The 17,113-nt window shown below is 43.1% G+C and overlaps 1 protein-coding gene across 1 annotated transcript in view; it reads left to right on the top strand.

Moving 5' to 3' along the window:
• The window catches only part of fstl4 (follistatin-like 4), a gene marked incomplete at both ends in the record, with an annotated part of 169,580 nt that extends 153,783 nt beyond the window's left edge, over positions 1–15,797 (top strand). The window contains 7 exons of the mRNA XM_079737567.1: positions 3,962–4,096; positions 4,702–4,728; positions 5,916–6,034; positions 8,524–8,673; positions 11,812–11,919; positions 14,772–14,881; positions 15,092–15,797. Of these exons, the coding sequence (XP_079593693.1) occupies positions 3,962–4,096; positions 4,702–4,728; positions 5,916–6,034; positions 8,524–8,673; positions 11,812–11,919; positions 14,772–14,881; positions 15,092–15,797 (1,355 nt within the window). The remainder of the gene's footprint in view (positions 1–3,961; positions 4,097–4,701; positions 4,729–5,915; positions 6,035–8,523; positions 8,674–11,811; positions 11,920–14,771; positions 14,882–15,091) is intronic.
• Between the last annotated feature and the right edge of the window lie 1,316 nt (positions 15,798–17,113).

Raw genomic sequence — 17,113 nt, 5'->3', positions numbered from 1 at the left:
CATTTGTGTGTGTTCATTGGTGAATGTGAGACATGCAAATATAAACAGCACAGAGTATGGCGACAGTAGCCGCCAATAAATCCAGCTCCATTATGCAGCCTTCCCAGCCATAGCAACATTTTGTTTTTCTACATTAAGCATTTCAATTGGCAGAACACACCACAGGTTGCTGCTGCTGGATTACATTGTCTACCTACAAAGCATTTACAACCACCGTAAGCACACGGAGGCTATTGATTACTAATTCAATTTATGTATCTGTTCGTTGTTTCCCCGAAGGTCTTTGGATTTACGCACCTTGGGGTGCAGGCTTAGAACAGCTGTTATGACAGACAACCCCCCACCCCCCCCCAGTCCAAGCTCCACAAGCAGCTCTCAGCCTGCACGCAGGCCCCGTGAAGGCTCATTTAATGTGTGGCTGCCTCAGGGGCTTTCCATAATAATTGATCAGAACATAATTATGATTTATGTGTAATTCAATAGCTTGTCTTATTTAACGCAGCCATGCACCAAGGCTAGGTTTTCTTCTTAACATACAACGTATTACACACATTCCCACCATGATAAAAGAGAATTTAGCAACCAAGCGCTGTTATTGGGAGCCAAGAGATATTTCACTAATGTGCTAAACTTTCATCAGCGGCATGCAACTGCTGGCTCTTTTGGACGCATCAGTCGATTCAAACGAGAAAAGCATGGGGGAAAATGAGAAGGGAGAAATGGAGAAAGAGAGACAAACATGTATTATGATTTGTTTTGAAAGGATTACAACAGGATTTCAGTCTCATTTTGCATTCAGAATAGCCTCTTGCTATGCCACTCTGATACACATGGGTCAATTAGACCAATGTAGAGAGTAGAGCGAGAGAGAGAGAGAGAGAGAGAGAGAGAGAGAGAGAGAGAGAGAGAGAGAGAGAGAGAGAGAGAGAGAGAGAGAGAGAGAGATGGAGCAAACAAATTATACGGTGGTTATAAAAGTAAAGATATCTTATAAAAGGAAAGAAAAAAGTTTTGGATGTGATTACGGTAGGATACTGAGAAAGGTGAGGCTCAATGACAATTCACATGTCAATACAAACCGATGTGACCACCAAAATGGTGGTGGGTTTACAAGAAAAGAAAATAAATAGATTTTTGTACTTTAGCCAAGAGTACTTTCATTTGAAGATCAAACATTCACACAAAATGTCACATAAAGTTAATCTAGAGTCGTTTGTGTTCTAAAGAGAACCAAACACAACTTGTAGATCGGTTTGTATTATGTGCCACCCTCTCCAGGTAAACACATGCTATTGAATGTATAGCCTCTTCAAGACCCATTTGACAAGAGTGTTGTTGCAGGTCAATCACAGGTGTCCCTCATGGCACTACTTTGAGTCTGCTACTTTTGTTTACCATTGCACGGTCAGTACACGTAACTAGTGAAAATAATAGATGATGGTTGCTGTCAGTTTGCTGTGACCCACAAATGAAACACAACTCCCAATGTAATGTATTGGTGTGTAACCAGGTCCAAGGTGCTCACCACCTGCAATACTTTCATGGCTTAGCCAGGGGGGGTTCTAGGAGGGGGGGGGGATGTTTTTGAATGTTTTTCAACAAGCAAGCCCCGCTTTTATTCTTTTTAATGCAGCCATGTTTTGTCCAAAGTAAATATCTTCATATATAATATTTTGTACAAAATGTAAATAGTTGTAAGTAATAAGCATTAGTATTGAATAGAAGCAGATAACTTCACAACTGCAATCATTTAACATTTATTGACATGCTTCTGTACCAGACTACAGAAAAAACATTAATTATATTTTTGTTAACTTTAGTTTATCAGAATATACAATTTTCTTCGCTTACAAGCACACGCATGCACACATGCAGACATGCACACACACGTAAATACGTATGCACATGCACACAATTATTTTTTTTCCGATACAGTTCATGCAGTTTAGTGCAATAACAAGCCCTGTAACCGCTTCTCTCTTGCTCTCTCTCTCTCTCTTGCTCACTCTCTCGCTCACACAGAATGTGCCCGTGTCAAGGAGTGTGAAGTACATCTACTTTTTGAAACACTCCCAGACGACCTAAAACGTTTTTGATCAACGATATCATATGATTTCTGAGGGCTTTAATGCATGATCAGAATGACAGATGGTTAGATCCAGCTTTTTTTTCTGATAACTTTTTTGCAAAAAAAATACAAAATAACGTTGGTTCATGGATCAGGGACCATTAATAAAAAATTAGGTGCTGTAGCCTTGGACGCCAAGGCCCCGACACGATGCCGGGGTCTACACATGTTGGCCCTGCTATGGGGGCCATGGTCAGTGTGTGTTATCTTCACTAGGTTAGTGTACTGCCTGGCCATTGTACATAGAAGAAGCAGACTCTGATTAGTGTCAGGAGCCACACCTGTGTGTTGACCAATGACACCTCTGGGAAAAGGATTGGCTAATATGCTTACCTGGTCACCTGCTGAATTAAGTGTAGGTCAACAACCTATTTCCGCTCAAATTCGAACACCGATATTCAAAGAAACATGTTTTCGGCCTGAGAGTTCAAGAAAGGAGGGGGAGTGTTAAACCCATGGTAACGACCCACGACGACTTTGTATAACCGTCATTGTGTAGGTGTGTTTTAATGAGCGATGTTGTTTATGCAATGTGCCACACATCCAGGGTCCGAGAAGCTTGGGCTCTCTCGGACATGACAGAAGGTTGGAACGTTCACTAACTGGTTGGCGGACCCTGGCAAAGACATGACTCCTGTTTTCTCTAAATGACGGTGTTATTTGAATATAAGTGACAAAATGGCATGGTTATCTATGTTTCCAATCATATAATACATATTACCTAGTTCATAATAAACTATATACGGTTTTGGTTTTACTGCCCCCTTAAGCTTTGATGTGATACACATGCCCTCTGCTTAATAAAACTGAATTCAAAGATAAGTGTTTACAGGGGAGTTGGCAAATCTGCCCCAGAATAACAGGAAATCTTAAAGGCAGGTAAAGGGATAGGGGGTTTCTCCCTTAAAGTCAGGAACACATTCCAAGATTAAACGGCCAAATCCAGATTTTCCCCTGACAACTGATATTTAATATTTTTCAGAGTCTGCACTAGTCGCTCTGGACAGTGAGCACACGTTATCTCGTACTTTGCAGGGGTTTACAGGGATACACATCTGTAGCCTCCAAATTTAGCCTACAGCCATTCGCAGCTGTTCTGATTCCAGGAGTCAATATATCAAACATGTTTGATATTTATAATATCAAACATGTTTGTTGTGCACAGAAACATGTGCACATAAATACATACAGTGACTCTTGTTGTTGCATGCTTATTTTGTTTGGGGTTGAATTGGTTATCATTTAGCAAACGGTAATGATAGACTAACAGTTGAAAATCTATTATTTATACTACTTTCCTATGTTTTGAAATGCCTTATGAAGTCTTTGAAGTTAGGGGTGGGGCAAAACCCAGTAGTGGTTTTTGGGATGTAGTGGTTAAATGTTTGATGGTCATTTTACAGTCTGTTAGGATGTAAATGTCTTTGAGTGTGTTCCCAGCCTAGCAGGCTGCAGTTTCATATGACTTGATATCACCAAAAATGACTAGGCAAGCTTGTCATTAATTTTGGTGTATGGCGTTTGAGGCAAGACCTTAGTATAAAAGCTAAATTTAAACTAGTTATAGCAAAATCATGTTGTTGCTTTTATTTGCTTGGCTTATTAAAGTATTTGGCTTCCCATATTTGCCATTTCAAGTGCCTGATGATGCTTGTATTAAAAAGCAATAGAGATAATTTCTTAAAGGCTGATTACGTCACCGGCTGTTTCCACCTGGGAAACAGTCTATAAGAGACTCAAGATTCAATCTCCTGAACATGAATTCAAAACTCTATGAACACAGAACATTTGTGATTGAGCCGAATCGCCTTTTTTTTCGTGTGTTCCTCTCAGCCAATGGCAGTGAGCTGTACATCGGCAGTGTGCGCTACGAAGACACCGGCGCCTACACCTGCATCGCCAAGAACGAGGTGGGGGTGGACGAGGACATCTCCTCCCTGTTCGTGGAAGACTCGGCTAGGAAGACCTGTGAGTCCCAGAAACACAGCTATGCATTATGAAAACCACCATCCAATCATCACAGTGATACACAAACTCATTACATATACAAAGATACACAAGTTGGTAATGTGCATAGTTTTAATTAAAGCTGGTTTGTAGTGCCTTGTGACTTCACTATTAGTGGAGTAGTGAAGTGTTTGAATACAAATGATTATAGAATGTCTTTAATATTTAGTATATTGACTGATGCAACAATAAATATTGAATTTTGAATGCAGATCTAGATATTCATATTGTCTCCACAGTTACTTTTTTTTAAATAAACATATTTGCTACAGCTGTAAAAGAGTTCATGCCCCTTCATCAGATATTTCAAATCTATGTGTGTCAATATGTGGTTGTTTAACACTAATCCAGTGTTTTGTGTAAGAGGTTGAATTTTGATGGGTACTGACAAGTCATGAGAGAAGGTGCCGAATCTTTATCTTAAGAGGATCTGCTCTCTCAGTGAAATTTGATCTTGGGTCTTTTTCACCAATATTATTTCCTTTCTTTCTCTCTCTCACTGACTTCCTGCCCTTATATCCGCCGCCTTTGTGCCCATTTCCATCATTCTGCTGCGAACTCTGCAGTGGCCAACATCCTCTGGAGAGAAGAAGGTAATATGCCACAAAGTTTCGATTCACGTCTGAACAGGCTTGTTGTTGCTGCCATAGTGTCTGTCTCATGAAGTCTCATTGAAGTTGGCTATCCAGGGGTGTTGGAAATGAGCTTAAATGCATGTGTTTTGGTTTCATTTTTTGTCCAGGCCTGTTCATCACCTTTTGAGTGTTCTCCGGGAACACTTCCAGTGTCACTGTGTAATGGCAGCATGTTTCTGTGATGTGTTATGTCGCTTAAGGTTTTCATGTGCTGTAAAATAAATGAAGATGTTTTGTTAATTTGCTTGCACTTTGCTTGCAAGTACTTGTGTTTTCTTATGTTGCCGTGAAAAACTTGAGCTCTAGGGAGCCACCGTGAATATCATATATTTGGTACGGTATATCGGGCATGCACGCAACAGATCCATGTGTCTTAATTAAAAGAAATTCTGAAGTGTGACGACAATTTTTTTGTATAGTGCCATATGTGATGCTTTTCATTATTGTAGTGCGGAGACAGGATCTGAGTCTGCTCAACTGTGTCCCTTGCATTATGGACATGTGACAGCTGTAACAGACCTGCTCGCAACATGGTTCCCTCCCGCCACACTCTCGGTTCTAGCTAACAATCCGGCAGCTGTTGTTTAGACATCCAGGAAAGACATCTGACAGCTGTTGTTATTTATCAAAAGAGCTTGTTTTTTGTTGTTTTATGCAGTCCTGGCCTTTTGTGAAGAACTGACAACAGCGTAAACTGTATGTTCATGCTAAAATGTTAGCGGCTGACGTGCTAACTTAACAGCAGACTGCTTGGTGAAATGTTGAGGACCCATGACAGGTACCAGCTGTCGCTTAAGATACACAACAAGCCTGTAGTCAAGAGCAGCATTCTGTGTTAGGACACCATCTTTTTGAATCCACATTCATTTCTTTCTGATAAATAGTATAAATACTGAGATAAGGATAAAGCCTTGAAAATAAGGCAGATAGCCAACATTCTTACATAGAAAAATAGCTCTCCAATGGAATTAGGTGCGGTTTGGAGGAGTTTCTTGACAAATTATCCTCTTGTTGTTATTATAATTATTCGTTGTTAGTTTGACCCCAGAGCCATTGACCACTGACCCGGAGCTTGGAGCTGGTTTTCTATTCTCTTAGTCCTATCTCACAGTCTTTATTCCTGTCTTTGCTGTGGTTTTCCTCAGGGCTGAGTGTGGGGAACATGTTCTACGTGTTCTCTGATGAGGGAGTCACCGTTCTTCAGCCTGGCGAGTGTGAGATCCGCAGGCACATGAAATGCACAGAGAGGATCGTGGCTACCTATGTGAGTAATGAGACCTCCCTGACTGACGGTCCGTATGTCTGTCCATAAGTATCCCCATCAGCACAATCCTTAATGTTTGGCCTCATGACGATTCAGATTCAGATTACATTTATTGTCATTGTGCAGAGTACAAGTACAGAGACAACAAAATGTATCTGGAGATCTAAATAGAAGTGCAAAAGAGCAATTAAGGTGTAGTTTATATATAAGTTGTCATATAGTGCAATACAGCACGGAATACTGATGGAATACTGTTTTGAAATTAAGTATGGAAAACCACATGAAGCAGTTCCTCTTATCTACTTTGTATGACTACGGGTAGAGATGAAACGGTACAATACGTTTTTTACGATAAACTGCGGTAAAATTCTCAATGGTTATTATTACTGTGTTAAATTAAGTTCTCCTTAAAACCATGATAATAACTGAACCTGGGGTTACCGTGACACCGGTAACCTCTTCATTCCTCGTCCACGCCAACCATAGTTAGCAACAGCGTCCCGGACACAGGCGCAGCATGCTACGTGAGTCTGTTTTGCATTCAATGAAAGCATGAACAAAGCCAGTGACAGAGCTCCCGAGCTTTCGAAGAGACCCTCTCATCAATAATATGACTGCAGCTACCGCAAGGCCATATTGTGCCAAATCGTATGTTCAATTCACCCCGGAATGTCCGGGTAAAGCCCCTCACCCCATTCGCAAAGAGGTATTAAGGCATTTAAACACACGTGAAAGCAGTGACGTGGGACACCCCTAGAAATTCTATCATAACAGTGTTAGCTATACGAAAGACGGATGGAACAAAGAGAGTTATTTATTTCATAACTGCACATGCACAGCGAAAGCAATCTTTTTCACGTAATTTGATTAACACAAACTATGTTTCAAATGAAAGCTGAGACTCCCCTGACTGCAACAGTCCAAACCATGACTAAACTGTGACCAAACTGTGTTTAGTCACAGGAACACACTTTCCTTGTAGGTTGTACAACCGAAGATTAGGTCTTACCCTTGTTGTGTTTATCATCAAGGTTGTGTTTGATCGCATAAAACAATCATAAACGGATAATCCAGTGTCTGGGCATGGTTTTGCAAACAAATATGATGTTTACAATCAATGTATTGTAGCTAAAAGAGGGTTTTAGAGGAAATAGATTCATTGTCTTCAATCAGAACACACTTTTTTCATCGCCACCTGATGGCCATATGGTGCAGTCGTGATTGTTTGGCTTGGTGTCATTCAATTATATTCACCCTGACCTTTTAATAGAGGTCAGTGTCAAGTGTCAATATTTGTACATTGGGTTCTCAATATATCTACCTTTTTCAGTACTTTCTGAAAATGGCAGCACATTTTAACTTGGCCGCGATGGTACTGATAACCGTGAACATTAGGTTCACGGTTATACAGGTATTGTTGGATGAAATGTTCATACCATTTCCACTCTAGTCACAGGAGGGCTCCAGCACTTCACTTACTGCAATAGAATTACCTATTTTCGAACTCTATCGGCAGAAATATCCATTAAATGGAGTATATATTGGAGACCCTAAGGTTTTTAATCTATGTGAGAACATACTTTGCTGTGTGGAATGGGATTTCGCTGTTTCAGACATCTTGTTTGGCTGAGAGATTTAAGTTGTACAGGATCCTATAATTGTATTAGAGGTCGATACAAATTTCATAAGCTACGTGACTAGCCACCACCACTGTAAACTGAATTATTCTAGTGAGGTGTGTGTGTGTGTGTGTGTGTGTGTGTGTGTGTGTGTGTGTGTGTGTGTGTGTGTGTGTGTGTGTGTGTGTGTGTGTGTGTGTGTGTGTGTGTGTGTGTGTGTGTTTAATATGATGCCTATTGCTGTCTGTGTGTGGAAGTTTAAGGTTAAGGAGACTGGTATGGTGGTATTAAGCTGCTATTAAGCAGATGTTGTAGATCAGGGCATGAACCTAACCTGCTTTTGTAAATATAAAAACAACCAGGTACCATTAGCACTATTGTTACTTACACTGCTACCTTTACTACTGCTAACCTCACTGCTACTCTACTGCTTCTGCTACCTTTACTACTGCTAACCTCACTGCTACTCTACTGCTTCTGCTACCTTTAATACGGATAACCTCACTGCTACTCTACTTTTCCTGATATTACTACTCCTACCACTACTTCTTCTCATGCTACTATTCCTATTATTTTGACTGACACACAGTCACTGGTTTTGCCGATGATACTGCTACTACTACTACTACTTGTCCTTCTAACGCAACTTCTATTACTACTACTCTCTCTCTCTCCCTCTCTCTCTTGCTCTCTCTCTATCTCTCTCTGTCTCTCTCTGTCTCCCTCTCTCTCTCTCCCTCTCTGTCTCTCTCTCTCTTTCTTTCCCTCTCTCTCTCTCTCTCTCTCTCTCTCTCTCTCTCTCTCTCTCTCTCTCTCTCTCTCTCTCTCTCTCTCTCTCTCTCTCTCTCTCTTTCTGCGGCCCCCCCTCAGGAGGAGATGTGCCCCAAAGGGGAGGGCGTTGCGCCCCAGCGCTGCGCCTGGTCGTCAGCCGTCACCGTGAGGGAGAAGTACATCTACGTCAGCCAGCCCCTGCAGAGCCGACTGCTGGTGGTGGACACCCAGGCTCAGAAGGTGGTGCAGGTGGGTTGCTGGGTTTGGTCTTCTAAAGACGCAAAGTCACTTTCTAAATCCAATGGATGGATGTGTTCCTGGATGTCAAATACCGTAAAAAAGAAAAAATACGGTATTGGAGAGCCGTAGTGGGAAGGGAGAATCTTATTTGATAAGAAATTAGTCACTGGCTATTCAGCATTTTTTTTTATTATAACCATAACCCTGATATACTTTTTTGGAATGGCAGTGTTTATTGCTCTATATTTATATGCTTTAAATTGCTATTTCACAAGGATATCCAAAAGATAAAAATGTTGTTTTTTTTTAAATACGACTTTATTAATTTAAGGAACATTGCTCATATCAGTATAAAGCATGCTGGCAGCTATGATTGCTATCGCTAAGTCTCCATGCATGGGGTTCATGATTGCGTCCAGACAAATGGGGTAACACAGTAATACCCCGGGAAGTCCACGCTAACACGCACACACGGCTTTCAAGACGGCGACTTAAATCGCTGGTAAATTATAGCCGAAGCAGTAATGTTGCCCACAGAGGAGTAAATGAACACATCAGGCTATGGTAGGCTGAAGCAGCGACTTGCATGATATTAGGTTTGCCGCTGGTATCCTTGTGGTCTGATTCTAGTGTTTTGGTATTATTACTCTCTCAAGTTATTCCAGTCAATAACTGAACGCCGCTGCTGAAAGACCACATGCAAGGCAAGGATAAATAACAAGCAGCAGTACTGGAAACACCAGCATGGTGCCTGGGAGGGGGGGATGGACGGAACTGCAGTGCCATTCATCACGGCGGTATAAAGGCTGTTTAAAGGCCCAGCCCTCTCTCAAGGGAACTCCTCCTTCATGGTCACCCACAGTTATGGGATAGGGGGGCAAGGCCTGAGTCAAGGAGAAGAGGGTGTTGGGGGGGCTGGGGGAAAAGGTAATGGAGTGGAGGTAGAGCAGGAGGTACTTGAGCTGCTCTGTCATTGTGGTGTCGTTGTCATGGCAACCGTAGACGTCACTGGTTCCTCCAACCCAAAGTGTTGAAGTATCCATGAGCAAGATAACGGACTCCTGTCTGCATCCAGAACCTCTGTGCGTGTGTGATTGAAGTACAATTTGATATCAATAATCAATGATAAAAAATGCTTTCAGTCATATTGCTTGCAAAAGTATTATAACTATCCTACAATGGGGAAGAACATTTATACTTTAACATTGAGAAAGAAAATAAATTCTACAATCAGTCAGTAATTTGATCCTTAATGATTAGTTAAATATGAATACTACTCTCTCAGATGCACAAATTAAATGATTACCTGTAATAATGAATTGTATGCTATTTCTTTTCTTCTTCATACATTATAGTTTTGTAATGTGTCATGTTGTGTTGACCCCTCATCCAACACTATTAACTAGTGATAACTAGTTGTTAGTTATAGTAGCCATTGGTAGTAATTATCAAAGTCGTGCCACGTGCCAAACTGTTCCCAACAGCAGCATGAGGCTAGATCGGACATTTATTTGTATTAATTTCCTCTTTCTTCATCCTTCCTTCCGTATTATCTCAAGCACTAATGTGTGCAGATGGATGGCCAGCTGCAGGGGAGCAGTGAGCAATAGTGGTGTTGAAAGGCTACTGTTCACCCTGACATGTACACACACTCTCTGTAGCAAAAGTTCAGTTCCCGACCTTTGACTGCCCAGGCTCCATCTTGTCTTCTCCTTCCTTCCTGTCACTCTTAGTACTGATCACATCAAACAGAAATGCCACGCAAAAAAACCTTGAAAGGCCATGAAACAAACAAAGAGAGATGTGAAAGACATGGACTGCCTTCTCCTACTCCCGTTATTCTCTCTCTCGCTCGCTCGCTCTTGCTCTCTCTGGCTTTCGCTACTTCTCATAAATCAACCTTTTCCCTATTAAATGTTTCATTGTTTTGACAGATTTCCCTGCATTATGAACTGATATGAGTGTTTTGTGTTTATGCTGCGTAAGCACTAATAGAGGACTGTCCACATTTTTCTTGTTTTTCACAGTAGGGATGATTTCATTGATTTATTTGACGATTTAGATTGAGACTAATACTGAATCATATGTTGATAACAATTGTTGCGCTAAATCGCTAAATCTCAAACATGGAAATAGGGTTTAACAATGCCGTACACTGTCCCTTTAAATTAAGATCTATGCACTGTTTGCATCATTAAGGAACATCATCAGATATGATGTAGGAACACACCCAACCATACTCACGTACAAACACACTCACACAAACACACACGACAATCACAAACATATCGTTATACACACGCACACACACACTCACGAATGCAGCGGTTGAAGGTAGAGTAGCCACACGTGTGCTGATCTGGAACCTGGCGGTGGCAGCAGAGGTCTGACCCTCCAATAACCAAACACAGGGCCCTGTGTTCCTGCTCTGCTGGCCAGGCTGTCAGCTCCACGTGGGGCCCCCATTCACAGGAGCCAGCCTAGCATAAGAATGGATGGAGTTATCCCTGCTTGTTGACAAGTTCAACACCTCATCCCCCCAGCCCCCATTTCTTTCTCTCTCTCTCTTTGTCCCGCACCCTATCCAACCATCTCTCTCTCTCTCTTCTGCTCAGCTTTCTTTTTCTCTCTCTCTCTTTCTGTCTCTATTTCTTGCTGTGCTTCCCAACCTCTCTCGGTCTCTTTTCATATGGATCCCTCCCCCGGTCTCTCTCTCTATATTCCTGAAAGGTAAAGCACCTATTGACTCTTCCTGCCTCTCTTCCACTTCTGTCCTGCTCTTGTCTGTATTTGATCTGTGAATTAGTCATAGTGAGGCCCCCATTGCCTGCAGCTCCCCACTGTTCCAGTCTTTTCTTCAGCAGAACGGACATCAGAGATGTTTCTGTTTTATCTGTATAATGTTGGGAAAGACTGTGTTGCTGATGTTTTTCCTTTTTTCCTCGAACGCACTTCTTTTCCGGCCGATACCAAAGGCTTTTATTGACATGGCAAATGTGAAAAAAAAATCAATGTTCAGACAAGATTTGTCTGAACAGATAACGGATTGCAATAAAATGGCTGTGTCTCCCTGTCTCTGTCACTCTCTCTTTCTCTCTCTTCTCTCTCCGCCTCTCTCTTTCTGTCTCCTTCTCTCTCTTTCTCCAGGCGGTTGCAACAGACCCATATCCTGTGAAGTTGCTGTATGACAAGTCACACGACCAGATCTGGGTGCTCACATGGGGGGACATGCAGAAGACCTATCCTACTTTACAGGTAGGGATATATACATGTGTGTGTATGTATGTATGCATGTGTGTGTGTGTGTGTGTGTCTTTATGTGCAGTTGTGTGTGGATCCAGGGGGGAGTGATCAAGCAAGCAAATGAAGAGTTATCAGCCTGTAGCAGCGGCCGATAAATGGAAGCCCTCACAGTCATTCTATCTGATAGGCCGGCCGTCTAATCCCTGCACGTTGTGGCGTGTCCACGGAGCCGCCGCGAAGCAGCACAATTCACGGCCGCGGCGGTTTGGCTATGGGCCACCCCCCCCTCGGCACCAAGCGTTGCCGTATTTCACAAATGAGGAATGATCACAGGTGTGGCGGTGTTTAATCAGCTCCAGGGAACAGGCGGGGGTGAGCAGGTTGGAGGAGAGAATAGAAAGAGCTAAGGTCCCCTCGATGCCTCTGGGAAAGGTATGATAACATCTCGAGGGCTGGTGGTGTGTGTGTGTGTGTGTGTGTGTGTGTGTGTGTGTGGGTGTGTGTGTGTGAGTGTATGTGTCTATGTGTGTATGCGTGTGTGCGTGCATGTGTGCATGCGTGCATACGTGCATGTGTATGTGTGCGTGCGCGTTTACATGTGTTTGTGTGCGTCCGTTCATGCATGCGTGCGTGTGTGCGCGCTTACATGTGTTTGTGTGCGTCCGTTCATGCGTGCATGCGTGCGCGTGTGTGTGTACGTCCGTGTTTATCCGGTGGAAAGCCCCTCCGAGGAGAGGAGTGGCGAGGAATCCCATTGTGATCCTTCCTGTGAGAGACACAAACATGTTTATTGTTCCGCCCGGCCCCACGTGGGAACCCGTCGCCCATTCTGATCGCTGGGAGGTGTTCTGTTAGGGTCTGAAATGTACGGGGATATACGGCGGCCATCTCTAATGGGGATTCAGCAGTGATGAATCACTCCCCACCCGGACGGCTTTTTGTTTTGGTCACCGTGTGCCTGTTTTGATAGGACTTAAATGATCGTCTTTCTCTCCGCCCTGTTGTTTCCCGCGGGCCGCTTGAGGAACCACTTGTGGTTAGGACGCAGCCAGGCTGTGCACGTTCCCTCCTACTGTACCACCAAATGGTTCTGGAGCGCTGGTTTAACGATGGTGCCATGCAATGTTTACATCTGTCAGACTCTAATGTGTCGTAATATCTTACGCTAATCACACACAGTGTGGTTCTGCAGTCTTTGGTTTTATGTTATTGTTCAATGAAGTGTTCAAACAGAAGGTAATCCTCGACTGCAGGGACGCACTCTGAGCACAGTTACAAAGGATAAACCATGGGCTTTTTGATGGTATTCTTGAGTACAAGTACTATTTATAAGAATGCAGTAGAATGAATAACATACTACAATTGATTGGCAAAATTGTTAATTAACTGCACACTTTCATTAAACAATGAGCACAACGCTAGTCTTGCACATGATGAACCAAGTCTGTTTGACCATCAGCCAATGGCTGTATGACTTCTTTGCCTATCTTGGTGTGTAATAATAACTCTAAGCCATTCAAATAAATCTTTTTTTTTTACCAAAGGCTACCGTGGTATGAGTGACGGCAAAAACAAAGCAAAGCTTGATTTTCTTGACAGTACAGGGCTTTGAGGCGGAGGGGGAGCAGCGATCTGACGCGTGTAGTAACTAGCTGCTGAGCAGATTCTATTGTGGACTCAACAGAAATCAAAATCAATTATTATTACATATTTCTGTGTGTGTACATTGGACTTGAAAGGAAGGATTTAGTGCTGGAACTGAGGGAACAATTGAATAACAACAATATCAAATTAAAGTCCTTTCAGGCAGATTTTTTTATTCTAGTACATTTAAGTTGTTGTTGTTGTAACGCCAGTAAACCTAAAGTTGTGTTTTTTACATGGTTATATGTCTAATATGATTGACAACATAATAATCAATGCCATTTTTCACTGTTACTGAAATAAGAACATCATTTAGATTTAAAGAAAACAGGAGTAAAATGTTAATGTTAAATAACACATTAAAAAAAATCTAAACATTGTATACTAATAATATATACCTATCAATGGTTATCTTATCTTATCTAATTACAGACACACACACACACACACAGACACACACACACACACACTACTCCCTCAGTGAGTCTCATAGAATGACGTGAAGGCCTTGGACAGTGACATGATGTGCACAGAGCCACACTGAAGTGAGTGTCAACAACTCTCAGCAGTTCTATCTGAAAGGGCCAGCTCCACCTTGTATTGAAACAATCTCATGTCTGCATGACACCAGAGGTGCTTTCATTGCGGTCCTCTCCTGGCGCGCCCATGGCTTAATACAGGTTTTTATCAGAGCAGAGACTGAGGCACATTTCATCAGCTGCTGTCAAGGGCTATCAATGTTTATCTGCTCCAGAGTGTTTGGAGGTGTCACAGGCTGAGCCCCAGCATGGGCTGTCCAATGTTTGGCCATGAGCTTTCAACCAGCCCCCGCTTTGCACCTGACTCTCATACGTATTTGTAAGAGTGCTCTTGAGCCGGGAGATATGGTGCACTGGATAAGTCATTGTTGTCGTAGCTATCACAAAGGTAAATAATTGACCAATGTCAGGGGTCTCAGAGAATATAGATTAGTTAGACAACACACAAACAAAAGTTTCAATGTGAATGTGCTTTATGTTTCACCCTTTGGCAAATATTTGTGTCATGTTGCATTATGGGTGGAAATAAATCGTCCATAGATTTTTTGGTTTGGTTGATTGGTGTGTGTTAGCTGGACCTTTCCACTGTTGCTTTTGGCTACTTGTTGGAGCCTGTGAATCCATGTGGCCTTTCAGTGTCTTCAGCTTCATGCGTTTGCTCTCTCTTCATCATGTCCGCAGGTAATCCCCCAGGCCAGTGTTGGAGAAGTTCACAAGGCCATCCGCACAACCTTCCAGCGAGTCAGCGACTTCTTCATCCCCCCCACCAACCTCATCATCACACACGTCAGGTACAAGACACACACGCACACGCGCATACACACACACACACACACACACACACAAATAACCCTTTCCTCACCATCATTATCGCAACTGTCACTCTGAACTGAAAGAGTAAAGAGCAAATGAGCATTTTAATGAGAAGCCGATGAGAATTAATCACCCACCCTGAAAGTGGAGGGGCTATTAACCTTCTCCTTGAACTCTTGCCACCTCAGGTTCGCCTTCCTCTTCCTCAAAAACGAACCTGCGGTGCATAAGATTGACCTGGAGACCCTGCACCGAGTCAAGACCATCAGCCTGAAGAACTACAGCTGCATGCCGGTGAGCATGGCCTACACCCATCTGAGTGGCTTCTACTTCGTCCAATGCCAGAGCAGGAGTCACCTCCAAGCCCCGCCCCAGCTCCTCCTGGACAGCGTAACGGACACTGTGATAGGTCCGAACAGGAACATCACGGGCCAGCCCTACGTCTCCCCGGACGGCCGCTACATCGTGACCCCCGACCCCCGGAGTTCCAAGCTGGTGGTCCAGACTGTGTCCTTCACGGGGGAGCTGGCCGTGAGCCAGGAGCTGGACAGCCCCGTCGGCGTCTCAGACGTAGTCTTCCAGCCCTCCTTCACGGAGTCCAACCAGTACTCGGTGGCGGCCGCCTCGGGCTCCGGCACGGATCTGCTCTTCTCCCATCTGTGGTCGGAGGGCCACAGCGAGGTCCTCAGGGGCCTGAAGGAGCCCGTGCGCCCCCAGGCCTGGCCCTGGGGAGGTCCCAACAGGCCGCTGGTCGCCAGTGGATTGTTCGGACAGTACCTGGTGACGCCGTCCACCGAGTCCCTCTTTGTCCTGGACGGGAAACAGAGCTCGCCGCACTGCGAAGTGTCAGACATCAAGAGGGGGAACACAATTGTCTGGGTCGGGGAGGTATGAGGAGGAAGGAGGAAGGAGGAAGGAGTTGGAAGGAGTTAACAGACGGTGGGGAGAAGGGCACAGAGGCTGAAACGAGTGACGAGAGAGAATTATATCAGGCCCAAATTCTAATTAGGATTTATGTGGACTCAAACCTGGAACTGAGCGACAGGGGGGAATGTTTGGGTCCATTGTAACAAAAGGTACACTTAAAGAAAATAGAAATTAATATATAAATATAAAAATACCTGTTGTGCTATTTTTATTGGGAGAGTGTCAATGCCGTCAGTGCAAGAGTGATCTATGTGCACTTAACTATAACAGAGTTGTACATTAATTGCACTTCCTTCCGTGTTATCACAGCAAATAGGTACCCGACGAAGGTTTATCAATGAACTATGCACAATGCTCACTTTTTTTAGAGTACAGCGTTTGTTTGTTCGTTTGTTTGTTTTTTCTGTTTTTTGATCGTCTCAATGATGTTTGTCCTTTTCACTCGTGGCACATATAGTCACCACCAGTCGTCTCTCCCTCTGTCGGCCTGTAGTGTATGCGTGTTCTCAGTCGGTTTAAATGTAACTGTGTACGTCCATCCGTTTTCACTACGTCGGACTCCTTGGTCATTGTATGCTAGTCTTTGCGCCTTCTCAAAGCCTTCAGTCTCCCTTTGAACCGGTGCAGGTCGGCTTTTTCTTAACACATCTGTGGTGTTGCATCTTATTTCGGTATCACTCCCAATGCATCGATTTCGTTGAAGCATGAGTCACCGACCTTGAATTATTTAAGATTAAGGATCCCAAGATGAACGAGGATACGCTGAGGACTCGTGATGGCTTTCCAAATATATTTTCAAGACACATCTACTTTAACAATTGGAAATTATCGTTTGTGTCCTGGGAGAGATACAATTGAAGAAAAGCAAATCCAATTCAGTAATAATGCTGAAATTTGCTTGGAATTTGCTTAAAGCAAGACACACGTAGTCTTATTAACTAAATAAAGAAATACAAGCATAGTATTCATAGCCAATCGTACATATTCAAATTTCCAAAAGGTTGCCAGTGGACAATAGAAGCACAGTTGAAGTTAACTGCGACCATCACTTTTGTTCAAAATAAGTTTATTTTTCAGTTGATTAGATAATAATGAATTGTGTCTGACGGATAAAAACCCATTCCCCCTTCGGCACAATCAACCCAAGTGTTTAGTCTCTCCAAATTAATTCAGTCTGGCAAGAGAATCAAATGCTTTCAAAAAAGTAATGGCTGCTGTGGAAAGGTGCCATAGTTCAGGTTTAAATAGCTTCTCTCATTCACCCAATGCAAATGAGAGGGCAG

This window comes from Pollachius pollachius (assembly GCF_949987615.1).
Source record: "Pollachius pollachius genome assembly, chromosome: 6".
Classification (NCBI taxonomy): domain Eukaryota; kingdom Metazoa; phylum Chordata; class Actinopteri; order Gadiformes; family Gadidae; genus Pollachius; species Pollachius pollachius.
Note: the sequence above shows the minus strand (reverse complement) of the source record. Positions and strands in the feature narration are given on the sequence as shown.